The sequence below is a fragment of the Hyperolius riggenbachi genome, chromosome 5, assembly GCF_040937935.1.
Source record: "Hyperolius riggenbachi isolate aHypRig1 chromosome 5, aHypRig1.pri, whole genome shotgun sequence".
NCBI classification, from domain to species: domain Eukaryota; kingdom Metazoa; phylum Chordata; class Amphibia; order Anura; family Hyperoliidae; genus Hyperolius; species Hyperolius riggenbachi.
In genome coordinates, this window is record NC_090650.1 from 225,242,533 (window position 1) to 225,269,632 (window position 27,100).

The window sequence follows — 27,100 nt, forward strand, 5'->3', positions numbered from 1 at the left end:
CTACCTTGAGTAAGGCCATGTACACGTTTCCAATTTTGATTGACCAATAACTGGCAGAGACGAAGCTAGGGAAGATGGTGCCCATGGCAAGCACTGAAACTGCGCCCTTTTGGGAATATATGCTAACAACCTGATTTGAGTGTTTTAAAGCTGAAGTGAAGCATGGACAGTAAATTAGGAATAACAGTAGGAGATTGTCAAAAACCTGTGTGGTTCTTGCCTTTTTGCATGATCGCTAACTCAAGAAAGGAATCAGCCTTTAAAACGTTGCTGAGGACTGATGCAGTAACTTGCGATAATATTGCCATGCACAGACACCGCACAGCAATATTACCCTTACTTCCATAGCAAGTACTGCTAGTTACACTATTAGTACAATCCGTGGTACTTAACAAACATTACTAACAAGCATTATCATCAATTTAATGCTACTATGGTAATGCACGTTACAGTAGTAGTGGTTGTGCTACTAGCGTACTGCAGGTCACACTACTAGCGTATCATCTCCTCCATGACCTAGCCATACATGCCCCGCCCAAAATTAAATATCCTTCATTCTCTACAACCTAGCCATACCTCCCCACTGATGTAAACTGCTGATGTTTCCCCATGACCTAATCTTACCCCCGCTTATGTCAATTATTATTATTATTATTAATAATGTTCATTATTATTCCCCCTCCATGACCTATTTCATAACCTCCCTGACCTAAATCACTACTAATCCTCCACAATCCAGCCATAGTCCTGTAAGGTAAAGAACTATTTCCCTCTCCATTACCGAGCTACAACACCCCCAACATAACATTTTGTTTCCACTCTACAATTTACAAATATGCTCCAGCACCCAATGCTAACCTCTAACCTACCTCTGGTAGTAAATCAAAATAAATAAGACCCTCATAATATCCAAAATGGTGAATCAGTGAAAACATTTTACAGCCAAAAGTAATGACTCTAAGATAACCATGACAAATTACTAAGCACCAGATGAAACAGTTTATCTAATCTGGCGAATTTCATTTTAGGTTTTTTTTTAGCAAATTATACTCTAAAAAGCATCCTTAACCACTTGAGGACCACAGTCTTTCTACCCCTTAAGGACCGGCCACTTTTTTTCCATTCAGACCACTGCAGCTTTCACGGTTTATTGCTCGCTCATACAACCTACCACCTAAATGAATTTTGGCTCCTTTTCTTGTCACTAATAAAGCTTTCTTTTGGTGCTATTTGATTGCTCCTGCGATTTTTACTTTTTATTATATTCATCAAAAAAGACATGAATTTTGGCAAAAAAATGATTTTTTTTACTTTCTGTGCTGACAATTTTCAAATAAAGTAAAATTTCTGTATACATGCAGCGCGAAAAATGTGGACAAACATGTTTTTGATAAAAAAAAAAACCATTCAGTGTATATTTATTGGTTTGGGTAAAAGTTATAGCGTTTACAAACTATGGTGCAAAAAGTGAATTTTGCCATTTTCAAGCATCTATGACTTTTCTGACCCCCTGTCATGTTTCATGAGGGGCTAGAATTCCAGGATAGTATAAATACCCCCCAAATGACCCCATTTTGGAAAGAAGACATCCCAAAGTATTCACTGAGAGGCATAGTGAGTTCATAGAAGATATTATTTTTTGTCACAAGTAAGCGGAAAATGACACTTTGTGACAAAAAAAAAGAAAAAAAAAAAGAATCCATTTCTTCTAACTTGCGACAAAAAAAAATGAAATCTGCCACGGACTCACCATGCCCCTCTCTGAATACCTTGAAGTGTCTACTTTCCAAAATGGGGTCATTTGTGGGGTGTGTTTACTGTCCTCGCATTTTGGGGGGTGCTAATTTGTAAGCACCCCTGTAAAGCCTAAAGGTGCTCATTGGACTTTGGGCCCCTTAGCGCAGTTAGGCTGCAAAAAAGTGCCACACATGTGGTATTGCCGTACTCAAGAGAAGTAGTAGAATGTGTTTTGGGGTGTATTTTTACACATACCCATGCTGGGTGGGAGAAATATCTCTGTAAATGACAATTTTTTCATTTTTTTTACACACAATTGTCCATTTACAGAGTTATTTCTCCCACCCAGCATGGGTATGTGTAAAAATACACCCCAAAACACATTGTACTACTTCTCCCGAGTACGGCGATACCACATGTGTGGCACTTTTTTGCACCCTAACTGCGCTAAAGGGCCCAAAGTCCAATGAGTACCTTTAGGATTTCACAAGTCATTTTGCGGAATTTGATTTCCAGACTACTCCTCACGGTTTAGGGCCCCTAAAATGCCAGGGCAGTATAGGAACCCCACAAATGACCCCATTTTAGAAAGAAGACACCCCAAGGTATTCCGTTAGGAGTATGGTGAGTTCATAGAAGATTTTATTTTTTGTCAAAAGTTAGCGGAAAATTGATTTTTATTGTTTTTTTCACAAAGTGTCATTTTCCACTAACTTGTGACAAAAAATAAAATCTTCTATAAACTCACCATACTACTAATGGAATACCTTGGGGTGTCTTCTTTCTAAAATGGGGTCATTTGTGGGGTTCCTATACTGCCCTGGCATTTTAGGGGCCCTAAACCGTGAGGAGTAGTCTGGAAATCAAATTCCGCAAAATGACCTGTGAAATCCTAAAGGTACTCATTGGACTTTGGGCCCTTTAGCGCAGTTAGGGTGCAAAAAAGTGCCACACATGTGGTATCGCCGTACTCGGGAGAAGTAGTACAATGTGTTTTGGGGTGTATTTTTACACATACCCATGCTGGGTGGGAGAAATAACTCTGTAAATGGACAATTGTGTGTAAAAAAATCAAAAGATTGTCATTTACAGAGGTATTTCTCCCACCCAGCATGGGTATGTGTAAAAATACACCCCAAAACACATTGTAATACTTCTCCCGAGTATGGCAATACCACATGTGTGGCACTTTTTTGCACCCTAACTGCGCTAAAGGGCCCAAAGTCCAATGAGTACCTTTAGAATTTCACAGGTCATTTTGCGGAATTTGATTTCCAGACTACTCCTCACGGTTTAGGGCCCCTAAAATGCCAGTTCAGTATAGGAACCCCACAAATGACCCCATTTTAGAAAGAAGACACCCCAAGGTATTCCGTTAGGAGTATGGTGAGTTCATAGAAGATTTTATTTTTTGTCAAAAGTTAGTGGAAAATGACACTTTGTGAAAAAAACAATAAAAATCAATTTTCCGCTAACTTTTGACAAAAAATAAAATCTTCTATGAACTCACCATACTCCTAACGGAATACCTTTGGGTGTCTTCTTTCTAGAATGGGGTCATTTGTGGGGTTACTATACTGCCCTGGCATTTTAGGGGCCCTAAACCGTGAGGAGTAGTCTTGAAACCAAATGTCGCAAAATGACCTGTGAAATCCTAAAGGTACTCATTGGACTTTGGGCCCCTTAGCGTACTTAGGGTGTAAAAAAGTGCCACACATGTGGTACCGCCGTACTCAGGAGAAGTAGTATAATGTGTTTTGGGGTGTATTTTTACACATACCCATGCTAAGTGGGAGAAATATCTCTGTAAATGACAATTGTTTGATTTGTTTTACACACAATTGACCATTTACATAGAAATTTCTCCCACCCAGCATGGGTATGTGTAAAAATACACCCCAAAACACATTATACTACTTTTCCTGAGTACGGCGGTACCACATGTGTGACACTTTTTTGCAGCCTAGGTGCGCTAAGGGGCCCAACGTCCTATTCACGGGTCATTTTGAGGCATTTGTTTTCTAGACTACTCCTCACGGTTTAGGGCCCCTAAAATGCCAGGGCAGTATAGGAACCCCACAAGTGACCCCATTTTAGAAAGAAGACACCCCAAGGTATTCCGTTAGGTGTATGGCGAGTTCATAGAAGATTTTATTTTTTGTCACAAGTTAGTGAAAAATGACACTTTGTGAAAAAAACCCAATAAAAATCAATTTCCGCTAACTTTTGACAAAAAATAAAATCTTCTATGAACTCATCATACACCTAACAGAATACCTTGGGGTGTCTTTTTTTCTAAAATGGTGTCACTTGTGGGGTTCCTATACCACCCTGGCATTTTACGGGCCCAAAACCGTGAGTAGTCTGGAAACCAAATGTCTCAAAATGACTGTTCAGGGGTATAAGCATCTGCAAATTTTGATGACAGGTGGTCTATGAGGGGGCGAATTTTGTGGAACCGGTCATAAGCAGGGTGGCCTTTTAGATGACAGGTTGTATTGGGCCTGATCTGATGGATAGGAGTGCTAGGGGGGTGACAGGAGGTGATTGATGGGTGTCTCAGGGGGTGGTTAGAGGGGAAAATAGATGCAATCAATGCACTGGGGAGGTGGTCGGAAGGGGGTCTGAGGGGGATCTGAGGGTTTGGCCGAGTGATCAGGAGCCCACACGAGGCAAATTAGGGCCTGATCTGATGGGTAAGTGTGCTAGGGGGTGACAGGAGGTGATTGATGGGTGTCTCAAGGTGTGATTAGAGGGGGGAATAGATGCAAGCAATGCACTGGCGAGGTGATCAGGGCTGGGGTCTGAGGGCATTCTGAGGGTGTGGGCGGGTGATTGAGTGCCCTAGGGGCAGATAGGGGTCTAATCTGATAGGTAGCAGTGACAGGGGGTGATTGATGGGTAATTAGTGAGTGTTTAGGGTAGAGAACAGATGTGAACACTGCACTTGGGAGGTGATCGGACGTCGGATCTGCGGGCGATCTATTGGTGTGGGTGGGTGATCAGATTGCCCGCAAGGGGCAGGTTAGGGGCTGATTGATGGGTGGCAGTGACAGCGGGTGATTGATGGGTGGCAGTGACAGGGGGTGATTGACGGGTGATTGACAGGTGATTGACAGGTGATCAGTGGGTTATTACAGGGAAGGACAGATGTAAATAATGCCCTGGCGAATTGATAAGGGGGGGTCTGAGGGCAATCTGAGCGTGTAGGCGGGTGATTGGGTGCCCGCAAGGGGCAGATTAGGGTCTGATCTGATGGGTAACAGTGACAGGTGGTGATAGGGGGTGATTGATGGGTAATTAGTGGGTGTTTAGAGGAGAGAATAGATGGAAACACTGCGCTTGGGTGGTGATCTGATGTCGGATCTGCGGGCGATCTATTGGTGTGGGTGGGTGATCAGTTTGCCCGCAAGGGGCAGGTTAGGGGCTGATTGATGGGTGGCAGTGACAGGGGTGATTGATGGGTGGCAGTGACAGGGGGTGATTGACAGGTGATTGACAGGTGATCAGTGGGTTATTACAGGGAAGGACAGATGTAAATAATGCCCTGGCGAATTGATAAGGGGGGGTCTGAGGGCAATCTGAGCGTGTAGGCGGGTGATTGGGTGCCCGCAAGGGGCAGATTAGGGTCTGATCTGATGGGTAACAGTGACAGGTGGTGATAGGGGGTGATTGATGGGTAATTAGTGGGTGTTTAGAGGAGAGAATAGATGGAAACACTGCGCTTGGGTGGTGATCTGATGTCGGATCTGCGGGCGATCTATTGGTGTGGGTGGGTGATCAGTTTGCCCGCAAGGGCGGGTTAGGGGCTGATTGTTGGGTGGTAGTGACAGGGGGTGATTGATGGGTGATAGGTGATTGGCAGGTGATTGACAGGTGATCAGTGGGTTATTACAGGGAAGGACAGATGTAATTAATGCACTGGTGAATTGATAAGGGGGGGGGGGGGGGTCTGAGGGCAATCTGAGCGTGTGGGCGGGTGATTGGGTGCCCGCAAGGGGCAGCTTAGGGTCTGATCTGATAGGTAACAGTGACAGGTGGTGATAGGGGGTGATTGATGGGTGATTGATGGGTAATTAGTGGGTGTTTAGAGAAGATAACAGATGTAAACAATACATTTGGGAGGTAATCTGACGGCGGGTTTGCGGGCGATCTAATGGTGTGGGTGGGTGATCAGATTGCCCGCAAGGGGCAGGTTAGGGGCTGATTGATGGGTGGCAGTGACAGGGGGTGATTGATGGGTGATAGGTGATTGGCAGGTGATTGACAGGTGATCAGTGGGTTATTACAGAGAAGAACAGATGTAATTAATGCACTGGCGAATTGATAAGGGGGGGTCAGAGGGCAATCTGAGCGTGTTGGCGGGTGATTGGGTGCCCGCAAGGGGCAGATTAGGGTCTGATCTGATAGGTAAAAGTGACAGGTGGTGATAGGGGGTGATTGATGGGTGATTGATGGGTAATTAGTGGGTGTTTAGAGGAGAGAATAGATGTAAACAATGGATTTGGGAGGTGATCTGATGTCGGATCTGCGGGCGATCTATTGGTGTGGGTGGGTGATCAGATTGCCCGCAAGGGGCAGGTTAGGGGCTGATTGTTGGGTGGCAGTGACAGGGGGTGATTGATGGGTGATTGATGGGTGATTGACGGGTGATTGACGGTTGATTGACAGGTTATCAGGGAAGATAGATGCATACAGTACACAGGGGGGGGGGGGTCTGGGGGGGGGGGTCTGGGGAGAATCTGAGGGGTGGGGGGGTGATCAGGAGGGGGCAGGGGGCAGGGGGGGGATAAAAAAAAATAGCGTTGACAGATAGTGACAGGGAGTGATTGATGGGTTATTAGGGGGGTGATTGGGTGCAAACAGGGGTCTGGGGGGTGGGCAGGGGGGGGTCTGAGGGGTGCTGTGGGCGATCAGTGGGCGGGGGGGGGCAGATCAGTGTGTTTGGGTGCAGACTAGGGTGGCTGCAGCCTGCCCTGGTGGTCCCTCGGACACTGGGATCACCAGGGCAGGAGGCAGCCTGTATAATACACTTTGTATACATTACAAAGTGTATTATACACTTTGTAGCGGCGATCGCGGGGTTAACATCCCGCCGGCGCTTCCGTATGGCCGGCGGGATGTTACGGCGGGTGGGCGGAGCCAGTTGCCGGGGGAAGCGCGCGTCATCAATGACGCGATCGCTCCCTCGGCATGCCTAAAGGACGCGCCGCCTGAAGGCGTATTGCGGTCCTTTAGGCGTCCACTTTGCCGCCGCCCATGGGCTGTGGGCGGTCGGCAAGTGGTTAAAATTCTTCCAACATAAGAAAGGCCCATTGCGGATATCCCGTGGATTTTATCACTTGTGCAGCACTACTAAGAATAAAAAATATGACTGTTCAGCTAGTCTAACAAAAAATGCCCAGCAATGCGAGTGTTATACACCAAATGAATCACACTACAGCACAGCCCTACTGACAACACAATATCATAAAGGTGAAAAAGGTATAAAAACAGCACATAGAGAATTACTTACAGTGCATAAAGTCTCAAATGTTTTTGCTGATACAAATGATCCATCAAGGCCAAACAGAAATATAGATGCGTAGGAAAGCATTCCTCCAAGGATAATAAGGTTATTCATATAAGGGCTAGACATCTTTATTAACCTGTCAAAAGGAAGACACAGGCCGATTTATGGTATGTGTTCAGCTCACATAAACAGAATATTTCTTTTACACCTTTCAATTGTGCTTGACTCTTGACATAAATGTTCTGCTCTGTGACAAAATTAGAACATCCCATATTACAGAATCTGAACAAAAACAATGAAAATATAAACAGTGAAATCACATACTATAAATAGAAGTGAGATCCTATGTCAACTGAGCCATGGATTAAAAAGACCCTATGCACCCTGCTTAGAGCCACTATCATCATTCCTAAATAAGAATTTGTATTAACAACACAAACGTTAATCACATGTTAATTAACAATTAGTCCTTTTTTTAAAGAGTTAAACAAATGTCTCTTATTTTTCATTTATTTCTATCATTTATATATTTAAAAAAAACATGAATTTTCTACAACTGACACTACAGTGATTAAAAACAAAAGAGCATGTTGATCATGCTGGTAGTATAATAGCAATTGCATGTGAGTTAGGCCTCGTTCACATCATACACGCTGCCGTGCTTATTTCGGCAGAGCATATGATGTGCAACACGCAAGAATGGCAGAAGTGCACAGACAGCACTTCTACTGTTCCCATCATATGCGCTGAGCAGCAGTGTAATGCGCTATCGCATTGCTGCATGCATTTTTTCAGGAAATGCAGCCCTGACCCATTCACTGTGGTGAATGGGATCAGCAGCACATAGCGGCGCAGATGGCATGCAATCGTACAGCCATCTACGCACAATGACGTGAACACTGTCCAACTACATTGATTACTGTCACCTTCCAATTTCCTATGCTATTTAGGATGAGGAGGTCGGTTTTCAGGTTGGGACAGGAAATTATTTCCACCTTGTTAAAGGGAACCTAAACTGAGAAGGATGTAGATTTTTCTTCTTAAAATAATACCAGTTGCCCGACTATCCTGCTGATCCTGTGTCTCTAATACTTTTAGCCACAGCCCCTCAACAAGCATGCAGGTCAGGTGCTCTGACTGAAGTCAGACTGGATTAGCTGCATGCTTGATTCAGGTGTCTGATTCAGCCACTACTTTGGGCAATGAGATCAGCAGGACTGTCAGGCAACTGGTATTGTTTAAAAGGAAACATCCACATCCCTCTCAGTTAACCCTCCTGGCGGTCTAAAAAATTCCGCCAGGAGGCAGCGCAGCAGTTTTTTTTTTCTCTTATATCATGTAGCGAGCCCAGGGCTCGCTACATGATAGCCGCTGCTCAGCGGCATCCCCCCGCCCGCTTCGATCGCCTTCGGCGATCTCTGATCAGGAAATCCCGTTCAAAGAACGGGATTTCCTGGAGGGCTTCCCCCGTCGTGACGTCCCCCGTCGGGGACGTCATTGGGAGTCCCGATCCACCCCTCAGCGCTGCCTGGCACTGATTGGCCAGGCAGCGCACGGGGTCTGGGGGGGGGGGCGCGGCGCGACGGATAGCGGCGATCGAGCGCGGGGCGGCGGCGATCAGTGTGCTGACGCAGCTAGCAAAGTGCTAGCTGCGTGCAGCAAAAACAATTAAACAAATCGGCCGAGCAGGGCCGGAGAAAACCTCCTGCGCGGCTTACCCAGAACTACGTTCGGGGTTACCGCCAAGGAGGTTAAGGTTTAAGCACCATACCCAGTGATAATGAGCATTGTGCTCTTTAAGAAGTTTAAAAGCCCTACCAGCTGTCTTCCTCCTCTCTACAAGCTTCTATATTTTGGGTTGGGCCTTGTTTGCATACATAAACTGTTTCTGAGCAGGTTTTTTTTTTTTTTAAATATTCTGTTTATTGATTTTAAAACACAAAAAAAAGAATGCAACACCTCCTTACCACACCCAGGTGGAGGAGGAACAGTACAGATAACACCCTGATGGACATTCAATACAACCCTCTTTCTTCCCTCCCCCCACACACCCCAAACCCAGATGACAAACTCAGCAGCTCTTCATTGTAATAGCAGTAGAATCAACTCAGGGATATAATTAGTTCTAATTATCATCAGTACATCTCATGGTCTCTGGTTATTGTGGATTACCTAGCTTGTGTCTTTGTTAGCAATCCATTGTTTCCAAATCTTTTCACCTTTAGACATACAGCCCCTTGCTATATATGCAGCTTTATATAAATGTAGAGAGTTATTAATCAACTTTTTTCAATATTGCAGTCCAACAAGAGAGTGTTGTGCTCTAGTGCAAGCCAGTGTGGTTGTGAGTCCAAGACACCACAAAGAGTTTAGAGAAATTTAAATTTTCGTCACTTGTGTAATATAGTCACACACCTGCTGCCAAAGCGGGGGCAGCTTCGGACATGACCACATCACGTATGTGAAGTCTGCACCATTGGCATCGCATCTCCAGCATTTGCCATTTTAACAGGGGTCTATTTTAAATAATCTAGCTGGTATAATGTATGCCCCATGCATAATTTTAAACTGGATCAGTCTATCTCTTGTTGATATAAAATCTTGAAAGGGCTGATGATGTTGTGGCACACCAGAACGAATATGCTACATCACTCCCAAAACAACTATAAGTGATAATCTTGGATAACAAAGATCTGGTTAGTGTACACAGCTTTAGTGTACTGTTGGGCAGCTAACATTTTGCGAATGTTTACTCAAAGACCGGGCAATAAGGATAAGAACAGTGTGAAGGACTTTCAGCAATGCATACAGAGCACTGCATTGCATGAACAAGATCTGTCTAAATATGCCTAAAATGTGCTCTACCACAGCTATGTACAGGCACAGATCTAAAAAACAAACAAACATGTAATCGGATAGTAATAATTTATTCCGGTATTACATCCTCTGTGTAAAACAAGAAGCCAAAACAATTCTTGAAATTGTAATCACATGACTAAAAGTGAAGGACTACAAGGGTCTGTTTTTTAGGCTCTGTGGTGCAACTGTTTCAGTTGCCAGAATCACACCATCTCCACTGTTTAAAATGCAAGGAACAGTCTGAATCTAAGAAAACTGCACAGTCTATGGTGCATGAAGTTGAAAATGTCTGTGCTACTGATCAAGTATTTTACATGTGATTACCTTGCCCTCAACCAGTCAGTCAGAGTGTTAGGGGCCTTAATCGCTACGCTACTAGTAAGAGCAGTCTAGCTAGATTCATTACTGTCCATAGCGATGGAGGAAGCTATAGTGCACACCTGAAGTGAGGAAAGATCAAAATAAACAACAGATGTTTCCCATAACATAATGGGCTGATCGGCTTGCACATCACTTTAGCTGGGATGCCAACAGATTTTATAAACAACATAGTGCCCCTTTAAAGCGGAATATAACCCTGCATTTCAACTTTGCTCTAAAATATTATTTACAGCATATTATATGCAAAAAGCATTTTTTTTTTACTAGACCAGCATTGGAAGGGTTAAACACAGAGGTTTTAAGTTCCGTGCAGACATTCAGATGGTTACATTCTATTTAGTTAGTGTGTAACTGTTTATCAATAGATACATCTCTTTGGCTGTCCTCCAAGCTCCTTCTCAGTGAGAGAGATGAGTCATAATAAACACATATTTGTAAACAAAAAGTATCTAACTCAAGTTCGGATTCGGTTGCAGAAATCTCTAGGGACTTTAAAGCCCTGTGTAACCCTTCCAATGCTGGTCTAGTAAAAAAAAAAATGCTGGTTGCATATAATATACTGTAAATAATGTTTTAGAGCAAAGTTGAAATGCAGGGTTATATTCCGCTTTAATGTACATAGATTTTAGACAATTTGTAAACAGCCTTTTGGAGCATTTTAACTGCTGTATTTTTTGGACTATAAGGCACTGTATCTAATAGTCCAAATGCATGGAGTTCTTGAATTGTGAATGCCTACCAATCCAAATCTCCAACCCGTCGCGATGTTGGGGACTTTCTATACTTGCCAATGCAGAGGAGGACACAGAGGGACAAACGGAGGACACAAAGGGGCATAGAGGAGGACACAAGAAGGACAGAGGCGGACACATGGGGAACACAGGGGGACAGAGAAGGAAACAGGGAGACACAAGAGGTACAATGGGGCATGAGGTACAAATGGGTCATAATCCACAAGATGCCCCTTCACCATGGATGCACCAGATTGAATTATATATTTTTTCCCCGGCTTTTGTCCCCCAAACCTAGGTGCTTCTTATGGTCAGGAGCATCTTATAGTCCAAAAAATATGGTAATTTCATTTTTTTACACTACTAGACATAAAGCCAACATAACATAAACCAAATTCCTGAGTTTAAATATACTGTAAAGGTATATACTATAATTAAAATAAAATCACAGCAGGAAAGGTCACGTAACTGTACTTACTTTTGATTTCTATTTTTGATGTTGAAAAATAAAAATGTGCTTGCCATAATCATTCCAATGATGGTAATGGCTGAAAGGATACTGTAAAGTGGCAGGTAGATTTGGCGTCGTTCCATTCGGATGAATGTTTGATCTTTTGGTGGCTCCACTCCTAAAGGTAACACAAACTTTATCTCACATTTGTTTTTAGATTAAAGTACAACTGAAGGGAGAGGGATATGGAGGCTGCCATACTAATTTCCTTTTACCCAAAACCAGTTGCCTGGCAGTCCTGCTGATCTCTTTGGCTGCAGGAGAGTTTGAATCACACACCTGAAACAAGCATGCGTCTAATCCAGTCAGACTTCAGTCAGAAACATCTGATCTGCATGCTTATTCTAGGTCTATGGTTACAGGTATTAGAGGATCAGTAGGACAGCCAGGCAACGGGTATTGTTTAAAAGGAAATAAATATGGCAGCATCCTACATACCTCTCAGTTCAGGTGTCCTATAAAGACAAACTCTAGTCAAAAGACACAAATAACTCATGCAAAATCTCACTTTCATAGTGGCTTATGCTCTGTAGGAGTACTTCTATAATTACTTGTTAAATGGATTCTATTTCTCCTTCCTGGAACATGCCAATATTTTGTCTAATCTTTTGCAGTGAGTGTTTAAAGAGAAATAATGTAATAAAAAAGTGCTTCATTTTTTTACGATAATTATATATAAATGATTTAGTCAGTGTTTATCCATTGTAAAATATTTCCTCTCCCTGATTTACATTCTGACACTTATCACATGATGACATTTTTACTGCTGGCAGGTGATGTCAGTGGAAGGAGATGCTGCTTGCTTTTTTGTCAGTTGGTAACAGCTGTAAAAAGCTGTTATTTACCACAATGCAACAAGGTCCTGACATCACACTGTGGGAGGGATTTCACCACATTATCAGTCATACAGAGCCCCCTGATGATCCCTTTGTGAAAAGGAAAAGATTTATAATAGGAAAGGGGATATCAGCTACTGATTGGGATGAACTTGAATTCTTGGTTACGGTTTCTCTCTTTAGGGTGTGATAGGAGACTGCAGTCATATTTTCTATTCCCCTCTCTGCATCATGTCAGTCAGCAACAAGAGTTTACTTTTGCTAATCCTTTCTATTTGAGGTTTGGCTGGTATGTAAAGGTTAAAGTGACTAATATGAAAGAAAAAAATGCTACATAGGTTGAAAAGTTGAAATTATTTCCATTCGTTTTTTTCATACACGGCCCCCCTACCCAATCCAAGGAAGGCAAAAGAAAGCCATCCAATACTACTCTGTCCAGTTTTGTGTCATATGGGTGAAAAATATCCAACCAGTCAATCAAAGCAGCCATAGAAGTTCTTTCTGGCTTGGATTCTTACTGTGTCATTAATATTGATTGTGAAAAACTTTGCAAGTAAAATTATGCAAACCCCTTTTAAATTCAGTTATTGATTTTATCCAGGTGTCTTCCTGTGGTAAGACTATTTACATAAATACTACTATATCTTGAGAACCCGGATTTTAATATATTAAAATTCCACACTTCTTACTGCCAAAGTTCTATCAATTATTGGAAAAAACACAAATTTAAAACTGTTTACACTCCTGTAAATTGGCACGTTACAATATAATATAAAATAATACTTTGCAACTACAAGGCCAATATCAACCCAATCTTTCACACCACCTTGTATGCAACTGTTCCAAAACTAATGGTAAAAAATCCAGACATGTATATTCACCTTAAACAAATACATCTCCATCTTAACAATAGCACTTCTAAGTTTTTTTACCTTACAAAGCAAGTCCTATTTATGCATCTCTTTTAAGTCAATAATCATGATTAATACTGTTTTGGTCAATAATATTGCTGACCACTACATGTGTATACATGTGGCTGCAGCTTGTCTCTCTGCAACCCTCCAACATTGATCAGAATTACTATTCATCATTAACAAGAAGTATATACATCATTTACCACCATACTGGTAAACAGTACTTTGATTCTTAGATTTTGGGAGCTAATGTTGGAGGATTATGCTATCAACATCAACCTTTCTCTGTGCCAAACTCTTGAAAGAGTAAATCCATGTTTTCTCCTTCAGGCTTTCCAATGGAATAATTTTGTTCCTACAATCTAGGATATATTGCAAATGTAGTTCTTCATTTGTTGCCTATTTCTTAAAGCGGAATAAAACCCTGCATTTCAACTTTGCTCTAAAACATTATTTACAGCATATTATATGCAAACAGCATTTTTTTTATTAGACCAGCACTGGAAGGGTTACACACAGAGCTTTAAAGTTCCTTGGATAGAAATGCAGATGCATCCAAAGTTTAGATAGATACATTTAAGTAAACACAATGTAACAAGTGGTGAATGTTACACACTCTCTGGCTGTCCTCCAGCTCCTGCACAGTAAGAAAGTGTGTGTCACATTCCACACTTGTTACATTGTGTTTACTTAAATGTATCTATCTAAACTTCGGATGCGTATGCATTTCTATCCACGGAACTTTAAAGCTCTGTGTGTAACCCTTCCAATGCTGGTCTAGTAAAAAAAAAAAATGCTGGTTGCATATAATATGCTGTAAATAATGTTTTAGAGCAAAGTTGAAATGCAGGGTTATATTTCGCTTTAAAGGACACCTGAAGTGAGAGAGATATGGAGAATGCCACATTTGTTTCCTTTTAAACAATACCAATTGCAATAGCACATAATTTGCATCTGTTTTGCATTCAAAGCATGTATTTAGCCCCAGAGGGGCTCTGCATTGCCTTTGTTGGTTTACATTCCAGGTGCAACCTTGAGTGCTGTCATTTGTCTGTCTGAATACCAATTGCATGATAGTCTTGCTGAACTCTCAAGCTTTAGTAATGTCTAATTCACACTGTTTCAGACTAAAACAAACCATTCAAAAACATCTGATCAGCATGCTTGTTCAGGGTCTATGGCCAAAAGTATTAGAAACAGAAGCTCAGCCAGACAGCCAGGCAGCTTGCATTGGTTAACCTCCCTGGCGGTATAGATGGGTATACACGTCTAAAGAAAACATGCTGTGAACGGTATGGAAGTATCTATCCATCCAGCATGTTACTCACCCCCCACTGATGATCGCGGCGGTTTCCACCTGTTTCCGCCGCCTCCCGGACGTTCTGTGTCCCTCTGCCGCCTTCTGAGTGTCCCCCAGCCGCAGGAATCCTCCATGTCCCTGGCAAAATGAAGACTTCTGTCTTCCTGTTCCCGAGTGATGCTCTGTGTGTGCCACCTACTGGCAGGTGCACAAATGACATCACAAAATGAATGAATTCAAAAGTGTTTGTGTTAGATCCAAAATACAAACACCTGTATTTGAATCTAATACCAACAAGTATAAATAGCTTGGCAGTTATTCCCCTCATTCTCTTTTCAGGGTCCCAATGTCCAGTACTAGTTGTTTTCAGCTCAGCTCCTGTGATTTCCGTGCTTTGATTTGCTTATTTGCTGCTTTCTGCCTTAGATTTATTCAGAGTTGCGGTATAGTCATTCTAATGACTGCTGTAATCTCTGGTTGTCTTCGCTGCAGATTTTTAATTTTTTATATTTTTTTTGTCGCTGACCTTTGGTTGACCTTTGACCTTTGGTTGACCTTTGGCTGACTGCTATCATGGCCTTGAGTTCCAGAAGGTATCTCTCTGACCAAGCACTCCTGGACATCTTGGAGGATAGTGACAGTGATGTGGAGTCCCTGGTGGATTCGACTGACAGCGATATGCCAGGATACCTGTCATCGGCATCCAAGACTACCAGTGAGAGCGACAGTGAAAGCTCGGCTAGTGAGGTGTGTACCCGGTGCGAGATGGGCTGTCTGATTCAGGAACCACCCCTTAGGTTCCCTTTTACTGGGTACCCTGGACAGAAGCGGGAGTGTGACCACAGCCCACTGGCCTACACAGAACTTTTCTTGACTAAAGAGGTGATTGACATGATTGTGCAGGAGACCAATCGCTATGCAGCGCAGCAGCTTGCTGCTCCTTTTAGTAGGTTCTCCAGGACCAGGAAATGGGAACCTGTCACCAGCGAGGATATCTGGCTCTTCCTGGGCCTCATTATCCTCCAAGGAGTGGAGGGGAAGCCGCTCCAGAAGAGGTACTGGACCACAAATCAAATCCTGGCCACACCGTTCTTTGGGTCTGTTATGCCGGAGTACTGCTCTCCCTCATCATGAAATTCTTGCACTTGATGAGGCCACCCACCCTGCACCCAAGCTAAAAAAGATTTGGGAACTGTACCAGCTGATCATGTCCAATTTCAGGACCGCCTACATGCCAGAGCGTGATATCACAGTCGACGAGTCTCTCATGACCTATAAAGGTAGGCTCAGCTGGATTCAATTTATTGCATCTAAGAGGGCACGCTTTGGGGTCAAGAGTTTCATGTTGTGCGAGTCATAATCCGGATACATCTGGAACTCAGTCATCTATACAGGGAAAGGCACCAAGTTTGACCCCAAGTATAGTGTTTATGGCCTGGCAACTTCATACTGTTTGACGACGGACAACTTTTACACCTTGCCAGAAATGTATGAGTACCTGTTGTTACATAAAACAGACGCTTATGGCACTGTGAGGGCTTGCCGCCGACAAATGTCACCCACATTTTCTAGCAAAAAATTGAAAACTGGGGAAATTGTGGCCTGGCAGAAGGGCAAGGTCATGGCGCTGTGGTGGCGCGATAAAAAGGACATGTGCATTCTAAGCACAGTACACAATGCTGCCACAGTCCTCACAACGACCAGAGGTGGAAAGGAGGTCCAGAAACCCCAGGTAGTGTTGGACTACAACCACACCATGGGGGGGGGGGGGGGGGCGTGGCGAGCTGACCAGGGACTTACATTCTATCCTGCGATCCATAAGCAACAGAAAAAATAGTCTAAAAAAAATTTCCGCCACCTTCTTGAACAGTGCCTGTGGAACTCTTTTGTTCTCTATAAAAAACAGTGTGACAGAACTATGCCACACCATGACTTTGTGTGGCAAATCTGTGAGGCAATATTCCTGAAATACCCCCCACCACAGGCAAGTAGAGTGGGACGGAGGGCGTCCTATGTCATGAACCCGGCACGACTCACTGGGCGCCATTTTCCAGAGCTGCTGCCATCGACTGCAAAGAAGCAACATCCTTCTAGAAAGTGTGTGGTGTGCTCTTCAAAGACTGGTGGGGAGGGTAAAAAAGTCCGTAGAGAGACCCGGTACTACTTTCGCCCAGACTGTGATGTGGCACTGTGTGTGGTGCCCTGCTTCAAAGAGTACCACACAAGAGAAGTGTTCTAAACACTGTATAACACTGTGTAAAAAGACAAGTATTTTTTATTTCTGCATTATATTTTGATCTTTTTTCTGCATCGTATTGGAGATAGATTTTACTGTTTGTAATTATTAAAGTGAATTTATTTTTTAGTATCATTTAGTGCCTGACACTTTTATTAGTAATATATATATATATATATATATATATATATATATATATATATATATATATATATATATATGTACAGTACAGACCAAAAGTTTGGACACACCTTCTCATTCAAAGAGTTTTCTTTATTTTCAATGACTATGAACATTGTAGATTCACACTGAAGGCATCCAAACTATGAATTAACACATGTGAAAGTATAGTACATAACCAAAAAGTGTGAAACAACTGAAAATATGTCATATTCTAGGTTCTTCAAAGTAGCCACCTTTTGCTTTGATAACTGCTTTGCACACTCTTAGCATTCTCTTGATAAGTTTCTAAAAGGTAGTCACCTGAAATGGTTTTCACTTCACAGGTGTGCCCTGTCAGGTTTAATAAGTGGGATTTCTTACCTTATAAATGGGGTTGGGACCATCAGTTGCATTGTGGAGAAATCAGGTGGATACACAGCTGATAGTCCTACTGAATAGACTGTTAGAATTTGTATTATGGCAAGAAAAAAGCAGCTAAGTAAAGAAAAACGAGTGGCCATCATTACTTTAAGAAATGAAGGTCAGTCAGTCCGAAAAATTGTGAAAACTTTGAAAGTGTCCCCAAGTGCAGTCTCAAAAACCATCAAACGCTACAAAGAAACTGGCTCACATGTGGACCGCCCTAGGAAAGGAAAACCGATAGTCACCTCTGCTGCGGAGGATAAGTTCATCTGAGTCACTAGCCTCAGAAATCGCAGGTTAACAGCAGCTCAGATTAGAGACCAGGTCAATGCCACACAGAGTTCTAGCAGCAGACACATCTCTAGAACAACTGTTAAGAGCAGACTGTGTGAATCAGGCCTTCATGGTAGAATATCTGCTAGGAAACCACTGCTAAGGAGAGGCAGCAAGCAGAAGAGACTTGTTTTAACTAAAGAACACAAGGAATGGACATTAGACCAGTGGAAATCTGTGCTTTGGTCTGATGAGTCCAAATTTGAGATTTTTGGTTCCAACCACCGTGTTTTTGTGCGATGCAGAAAAGGTGAACGTATGGTCTCTACATGCCTGGTTACCACTGTGAAGCATGGAGAAGGAGGTGTGATGGTGTGGGGGTGCTTTGCTGGTGACACTGTTGGGGATTTATTCAAAATTGAAGGCATACTGAACCAGCATGACTACCACAGCATCTTGCAGCGGCATGCTATTCCATCCAGTTTGCGTTTAGTTGGACCATCATTTATTTTTCAACAGGACAATGACCCCAAACTCACCTCCAGGCTGTGTAAGGGCTATTTGACCAGGAAGGAGAGTGATGGGGTGCTGCGCCAGATGACCTGGCCTCCACAGTCACTAGACCTGAACCCAATTGAGATGGTTTGGGGTGAGCTAGACCGCAGAGTGAAGGCAAAAGGGCCAACAAGTACTAAGCATCTCTGGGAACTCCTTCAAGACTGTTTGAAGACCATTTCAGGTGACTGCCTCTTGAAGCTCATCAAGAGAATGCCAAGAGTGTGCAAAGCAATAATCAAAGCAAAAGGTGGCTAGTTTGAAGAACCTAGAATATACATATTTTTAGTTGTTTCACACTTTTTGGTTATGTACTATACTTCCACATGTTTTAATTCATAGTTCGGATGCCTTCAGTGTGAATCTACAATGTTCATAGTCATGAACATAAAGAAAACTCTTTGAATGAGAAGGTGTGTCCAATAATGTATACCAGACCTCTGGAATTAATTTTTGCACAGAAATCCCTGGCAAATTGAACACCAGGGAAGTTAAAAGGAAATACATATGTCCAAAATTTTTGGAAGTAAGAGTGTTTTTTTAAATTGTGACTTTCGTTTTCTCATTGTACCCTAGCAATAATTGCAAACTCTTATTTTAAAAAATAACAGTAATATACCGTCATGGCATACATATTTAAAAAGCTGAGTCCCTAAGGTAACAATTTTTGCATTCATTTTGGTACAGAATATATGAAAATAAACATTGTATTGCTTTTGATTTAGTTTTTCCCTAAAAAGAATTCACAAGACATAAACCTCAACTCTAAAACACTCTAAAATCTATTCTACAACTTATCATGATTAAAAGATTACCACACATCTCTCAGTTGATGGGTAGTTGGGCATCTAGCAGGCCCTTTAACTCTGAAGTGTGCAAGTGGCTTTGTACAGGCCAATTTTTTCCACAAAGTATTTAAGCGCCATACTTTGTTTGCTTAGCCCCGTAAGAGTATGAGCAGCAGAAAATGGTCACAAATGTCACCATTATGGAAAGCTTACAACAACCAGAGCTAACCAGATCTATCCAAAAGTGGGTGCTCTATGCAAAGCAAACAATTAATTTGAAGGTGCACCTATGGCTTTTTGCAGGCATTTTTTTTTTTGCACTAATTGTTACAGCACCATTCCTTGTTTGCATAACACCAGACGAACATCTGAAGAAGGCCACAAATGTCATCATTATGGGAAGCTAACAACCGAGGCTATTCAAAAGTGAGTGTTTTGTAAGCTACCAACCTGTGTAGTTTTGCTTTAACTTTCCCAAGTGTGATCACAATTTGGAAAATTATATTTTTTTAAGTGACGGATTGAGTTTCTCCCTACCTAATTTTTCTGTGACAGGAGGTCTATAAGACACATCAAAATAAATAAAGTCACATTTACTATACATCATTTGATGGCAAACTGATTGCAAAGCAATCCATTATTTGCAAGGTGCGCCGATGGCTTTTTTTCAGTTCATTCATTTAGGGGCTGGTTAGTATTAGGAGTGGGTGGTTAGGGTTAGGAGTATTTGAGGAGTGGATAGGGTTAGGTATAGTTAGTGGAGGGTTTAGATTAGATTTAGGTCACAGTGGGTGATAGTAGAACATTGATTAAATTACTTATATTCTACTATTGTGTATAATAGAATATTGCTAAAATATTGCTAAAATTACTTATATTCTATTGCCATTATTTTGTGCTTATTACTATTATTTGTGTGCCCATTTTTCCTTTCAGCGCTATTATAGATACAGCATATCCATGCCTAACACTAACTCTCCCCTATCTATGATTAACCCTAGCCACCCACTAATCCTCCCCAATCTATATATAACACTAACAGCAAATTTGGGTGCCAGAGTTACCCGATAAAATAACAGGCACCAGGACCACCCACTATAGAAATTTCTGCTATAAACTGCAGCTATAAATAGCGGGTTTTTGTGGCCACGTGAGCAATTTATACAGTGGACAGTCCCTTTGCATAATTACTGTTACAGCCGATATTAGCAGCACTTTACACGTGCACCTACGCCAGCACCCAAATTAATCAGCACACACTGTGCCCAAATTTACATGACCCCTCACAGCAGCTCCTGTCACCTCAGAACACAGATCTGTGGTCAACACAGAACTGGTGTGAGAGAAGCACAGTTAGGGAGAGGCCACACTTGTGTCAGTGGAAAACACCAGCGTTTTTTCAAGTTAATCCAATAGTTATTGTTCAAGGGATCACATGATCCCTTGGGTCAATCACTGCAGCCACAGGGGTCAAGGGGAGGGGTCACTTGCCTGTACTTTCTTCATGCATTTTTAGAGAATGATCACTGTTACTGGCTGTAACAGCAATCATTCTCACTAAATAGGCATGAATTGGCTCAGGGGACACATGTCCCTTTCCACGCACATGCATGCCCTGGAGCCCAGCTCTCTGTTTCACTTTACTTTGTTACAACTGCTCTAATCCGTATGAAATTTTACAGCAACTGAATAAAGATAAGTACTAAATTTAGTTCAATATATTTGTCTTATGTTTTTTCTTAATAATACAGGTTGTGCATAAATGTGACTATTTTGTAAGCCTGACTTAAACATCTCTCATTATCTACAATATTGTGATATAGGTGTATTGTGAACGAATATACCTTGAAACCTGATGGTGTCATTGATCAGTTCCAGACTGTCAGCGACTGCATTGTATTCGCCTACCTTCACTTCCTTTCCATCTGCAAAAAGACAAAGGGAAGAAGCAATAGGTTACATTACTTACTTCTCATTAGGTTCATTAGTTACTGCATTTGTTCGGTGAGGTTGCTATGGATGAACATATAATTTACTAGGTTTAAAATAGAAACTCAGTCAGAAAATGCTCAAAATCATAAAAAACTGCTAAAAAAAGCACAGGAGGTTGTATTCCTTTTGTTAAAATACAGCAGGCATCCTCTCTGCAGTTCATATTATCTTTCAAAGCTTAACCGCCACCAAAGGTAACTATTAATCCACATTCTTCCTCAGTAAAAATGACTAAAGCTTTTAAGTCTGCTTCCTACCAAATGATAACTGAATATACCTCTTTGTACAGTTTCATACCAGTTAACAGCACTGAGACTTTGCTGGGTAATTTTAGAAACTTTGAAAGCATTACTTTTTCTGTTATTTGGATTCCAAGAAAGACATAGTACAAATGCCTTGTTTGAAAAAAAAGGGTGAGGGGTAACAAAAATATTTTATTGCAAGGCCCTTATTCAATTCACTTTAACAATAAAATGCCTTTTAAGCCACCAGAAAGGGAGAAAATAATTAAAAGTAAATTGCATATGGGCCCAAGTTGTTTAGAAATGGAGGAGAGGAAAGGATCGGCACAGCAGGTGCTTTATGCCAACGTGTGAGGCACAGTATATAGTACACATAAAACAGTGTTCAAATATCACATACCATTGCTGCGGAGTGTGGTGGTGCGGTGGGTGCTGGGAACAAAAAGACTAGGCTTTTTTGTGCCCAGCACCCACCGCACCACCATACTCCGCAGCAATGGTATGTGATATCTGAACACTGTTTTATGTGTACTACAGTGGGATGCAAAAGTTTGGGCAACCTTGTTAATCATCATGATCTTCCTGTATAAATCGTTGGTTGTTATGATAAAAAATGTCAGTTAAATATATCATATAGGAGACACACAGTGATATTTGAGAAGTGAAATTAAGTTTATTGGATTTACAGAAAGTGCGCAATAATAGTTTAAACAAAATTTGGCAGGTGCATACATTTGGGCACCACAAAAAAGAAATAAAATCAATATTTAGTAGATCCTTCTTTTGCAGAAATTACAGCCTCTAAACACTTCCTGTAGGTTCCAATGAGAGTCTGGATTCTGGTTGAAGGTATTTTGGACCATTCCTCTTTACAAAACATCTCTAGTTCATTCAGGTTTGATGGCTTCCGAGCATGGACAGATCTCTTTAACTCACACCACAGATTTTCAATTATATTCAGGTCTGGGGACTGATATGGCCATTCCAAAACGTTGTACTTGTTCCTCTGCATGAATGCTTAGTGGATTTTGAGCCGTGTTTAGGGTCGTTGTCTTGTTGAAAGATCCAGCCCCGTCACAGCTTCAGCTTTGTCACTGATTCCTGGACATTGATCTCCAGAGTCTGCTGAAACTGAGTGGAATCCATGAGTCCCTCAACTTTGACAAGATTCCCAGTCCCTGCACTGGTGGCCACACAGCCCCACAGCATGATGGAACCACCACCATATTTTACTGTAGATGGCAGGTGTTTTTCTTGGAATGCTGTGTTGTTTTTCCTCCACGCATAACGCCCCTTGTTATGCCCAAATAACTTAATTTTCGTTTCATCAGTCCACAAAACCTTATTCCAAAATGAAGCTGGCTTGTCCAAATGTGCTTTAGCTTACAGTACCTCAAGTGGCTCTGTTTGTGCTGTGGGCGGAGAAGAGGCTTCCTCTGCATCACTCTCGCATACAGCAAAGTAAAGTGTGCCGAATGGTTGAACGATGCACAGTGACTCTGTCTGCAGCAAGGTGATGTTGTAGGTATTTGGCGCCTGTCTGTGGGTTGACTCTGACTGTTCTCACCATTTGTCGCTTTTGTTTATTCAAGATTTTTCTTGGTCTGCCACTTTGAACCTTAACTTGAACTGAGCCTGTGGTCTTCCATTTCCTTAATATGTTCCTTACTGTGGAAACCGACAGCTGAAATCTCTGAGACAGCTTTTTGTATCCTTCCCCTAAACCATGATGATGAACAATCTTTGTCTTCAGGTCATTTAAGAGTTGTTTTGAGACCCCCATGTTGCTACTCTTCAGAGAAAATTAAGAGAGGAGGAAAACTTACAACTGACCCCCTTAAATACTCTTTCTCATAACTGGATTCACCTGTGTATGTAGGTCAGGAGCTTACCTAGCCAATTTGAGTTCCAATAATTAGTTCTAAAGGTTTTGGAATCAATAAAATGACAACAGCACCCACATTTATGCACCTGTCTAATTTTATTTAAACAATTATTGCACACTTTCTGTAAATCCAATAAACTTCATTTCACTTCTCAAATATCACTGTGTGTGTCTCCTAATACTTAACTGGCATTTTTTATCGTAACAACCAATGAAAAGTCAGGAAAATCATGATGATTAACAAGGTTGCCCAAACTTTTGCATCCCACTGTACAGTATGTACTGTTCCTCACACACTGGCATAAAGCACCTGCAGTGTTGATCCTTTACTCTCCTCCATTTGTATACATGCTGTCTCCCATCTGCATCAGACCATGCAAGCTGCACCACAGTGAGGGCGGTGTGTGAACCCTGCCTCTCCACCCCAGTATTGGCTATCTTTTGCTGTAGTGCTTCTACTTTCTTGCATTGTGCCCAAGTTGTTTAGGATTAAAGTTTTAGAATATAAATGATGCCAGGAAAGTAGTACTCCATAAGGTTTTACTAGATTGGACTTGAATAAGAATCATTTGACATTTACACTTTTTATAAATCTTTTTGAAAGTTTTTCACTGCCAGGGGCGGAGCTAGGGGGGGTCGGGGTAGGTCAAGTGCCCCCGGGCGCCGGGTCCCTAAGGGCGCCCAGCTGAGCTGATTTTTTTTTCCTGCGGAGGGGAGCAGCGCAGAGAAGAGAAGAGGGAGAGCTATGCGGACGGTGGAGAAGGGGGCCATTTCCCCCCCCTTCTCTCACCTTAGGGCTCTCCCTCCCTCCATCGCTGTCCCCTCCGTTATTGTCCGGGTGCTGGCGCAGCGGGCGGGACTAACCTCCGTCTCGCTCCAGCGCCGGCCGGAAGTTCGGATCCCGCAGCCGCTGCTCTGGTCTGGACTAGACCAGGGTAGCGGCAGATCCATCCGCGCTGCGACGAGACGGAGGTAAGTTCCGCCCGCCGCTGCCAGCACCCGGACATTAATGGAGGGGACAGCGAGGGAGAGAGAGCAGCTCTCCCTCTTCTCTGCGCTGCTCCCCTCCTGCTGGGGAGGCAGGGAGGGGGACACCTGGCTACCTACTCTGGGCATATATACCCCTGGCTACATCTACTGGGCATATATACCCCTGGCTACATCTACTGGGCATATATACCCCTGGCTACATCTACTGGGCACATATACCCCTGGCTACATCTACTGGGCATATATACCCCTGGCTACATCTACTGGGCACATATACCCCTGGCTACATCTACTGGGCATATATACCCCTGGCTACATCTACTGGGCATATATACCCCTGGCTACATCTACTGGGCATATATACCCCTGGCTACATCTACTGGGCATATATACCCCTGGCTACATCTACTGGGCATATATACCCCCTGGCTACATCTACTGGGCATATATACCCCTGGCTACATCTACTGGGCACATATACCCCTGGCTACATCTACTGGGCACATATACCCCTGGCTACATCTACTGGGCATATATACCCCTGGCTACATCTACTGGGCATATATACCCCTGGCTACATCTACTGGGCATATATACCCCTGGCTACATCTACTGGGCATATATACCCCTGGCTACATCTACTGGGCATATATACCCCTGGCTACATCTACTGGGCATATATACCCCTGGCTACATCTACTGGGCATATATACCCCTGGCTACATATACTGGGCATATATACCCCCTGGCTACATCTACTGGGCATATATACCCCTGGCTACATCTACTGGGCATATATACCCCTGGCTACATCTACTGGGCACATATACCCCTGGCTACATCTACTGGGCACATATACCCCTGGCTACATCTACTGGGCACATATACCCCTGGCTACATCTACTGGGCACATATACCCCTGGCTACATCTACTGGGCACATATACCCCTGGCTACATATACTGGGCACATATACCCCCTGGCTACATCTACTGGGCATATATACCCCTGGCTACATCTACTGGGCATATATACCCCTGGCTACATCTACTGGGCATATATACCCCTGGCTACATCTACTGGGCATATATACCCCTGGCTACATCTACTGGGCATATATACCCCTGGCTACATCTACTGGGCATATATACCCCTGGCTACATCTACTGGGCATATATACCCCCTGGCTACATCTACTGGGCATATATACCCCCTGGCTACATCTACTGGGCATATATACCCCTGGCTACATCTACTGGGCATATATACCCCTGGCTACATCTACTGGGCATATATACCCCTGGCTACATCTACTGGGCATATATACCCCTGGCTACATCTACTGGGCATATATACCCCTGGCTACATCTACTGGGCATATATACCCCCTGGCTACATCTACTGGGCATATATACCCCCTGGCTACATCTACTGGGCATATATACCCCTGGCTACATCTACTGGGCATATATACCCCTGGCTACATCTACTGGGCATATATACCCCTGGCTACATCTACTGGGCATATATACCCCCTGGCTACATCTACTGGGCATATATACCCCCTGGCTACATATACTGGGCATATATACCCCCTGGCTACATATACTGGGCATATATACCCCCTGGCTACATCTACTGGGCATATATACCCCTGGCTACATCTACTGGGCATATATACCCCTGGCTACATCTACTGGGCATATATACCCCCTGGCTACATCTACTGGGCATATATACCCCCTGGCTACATATACTGGGCATATATACCCCCTGGCTACATATACTGGGCATATATACCCCCTGGCTACATATACTGGGCATATATACCCCCTGGCTACATATACTGGGCATATATACCCCCTGGCTACATGGACTGGGCATATATACCCCTGGCTACATATACTGGGCACATATACGCCTGACTATATATACTGGGCACATATTATTCTCCTGGCTACATATACTGGGCATATATACCCCTGGCTACATATACTGGGCACATATACCTCTGGCTACATATACTGGGCACACATATCCCTGCCTACATATACTGGGCACATATACCCCTGGCTACCTGTTCTGTGGACATCTCTACCCCTGGCTACCTGTTCTGGGGACATCTATACTGCTGGCCACCTATTCTGGGGACATCTATACCGCTGGCCACCTATTCTGGGGACATCTATACTGCTGGCCACCTATTCTGGGGACAACTATAGACCTGGGGCTACCTATTTTTGGGGAACCACGTCAGATTGAGTGTATTTTGGAGAACTGCTGCCAGGTGAGAGGTGTCTACCATATTAAGGGGGCATTCTACCTATTTATGTGAAATGCTGTCTATTTATGTGACTCATGACTGCTGAATTTGTCTTGTTGGGGGCCTCATGGTTACTGAATTTGTCTTGTTGGGGGCCTCATGATTTGTTGGGGGCCTCAAGATCGCTGAATTTGTCTTGTTGGGGGCCTCATGGTTGCTGAATTTGTCTTGTTGGGGGCCTCATGATTGCTAAATTTGTCTTGTTGGGGGCCTCATGATTGCTGAGTTGGTTATGTTGGGGGTCTCATGATTGCTGAATTTGTCTTGATGGGGGGGGCTCATGATTGCTGAATTTGTCTTGGAACATGCTGGAAGGTACATACTGAGGGAGGGTGGGTGAGCGTGAGCCTGCTAACCTCCATATACATTTGGCTCCACCCATAACCACGCCCACATTTATTATGTGACCACGCCCCTTTTTGGCACGGCGCGCTATGCGCGCCGCAACCTT

At 43.1% G+C, this 27,100-nt stretch overlaps 1 protein-coding gene across 2 annotated transcripts in view; it reads right to left on the bottom strand.

Annotated features, from left to right (window-relative positions):
- GABBR2 (gamma-aminobutyric acid type B receptor subunit 2) overlaps window positions 1–27,100 on the bottom strand; it is an 842,117-nt gene that overhangs the window by 231,950 nt on the left and 583,067 nt on the right. For both annotated transcript variants that reach the window (XM_068236712.1, XM_068236713.1), the window contains exons 9-11: window positions 21,063–21,143; window positions 11,699–11,849; window positions 7,253–7,385 (exon numbers count right to left, since the gene is read on the bottom strand). In XM_068236712.1, coding sequence (XP_068092813.1) covers window positions 7,253–7,385; window positions 11,699–11,849; window positions 21,063–21,143 — 365 coding nt within the window. The remainder of the gene's footprint in view (window positions 1–7,252; window positions 7,386–11,698; window positions 11,850–21,062; window positions 21,144–27,100) is intronic.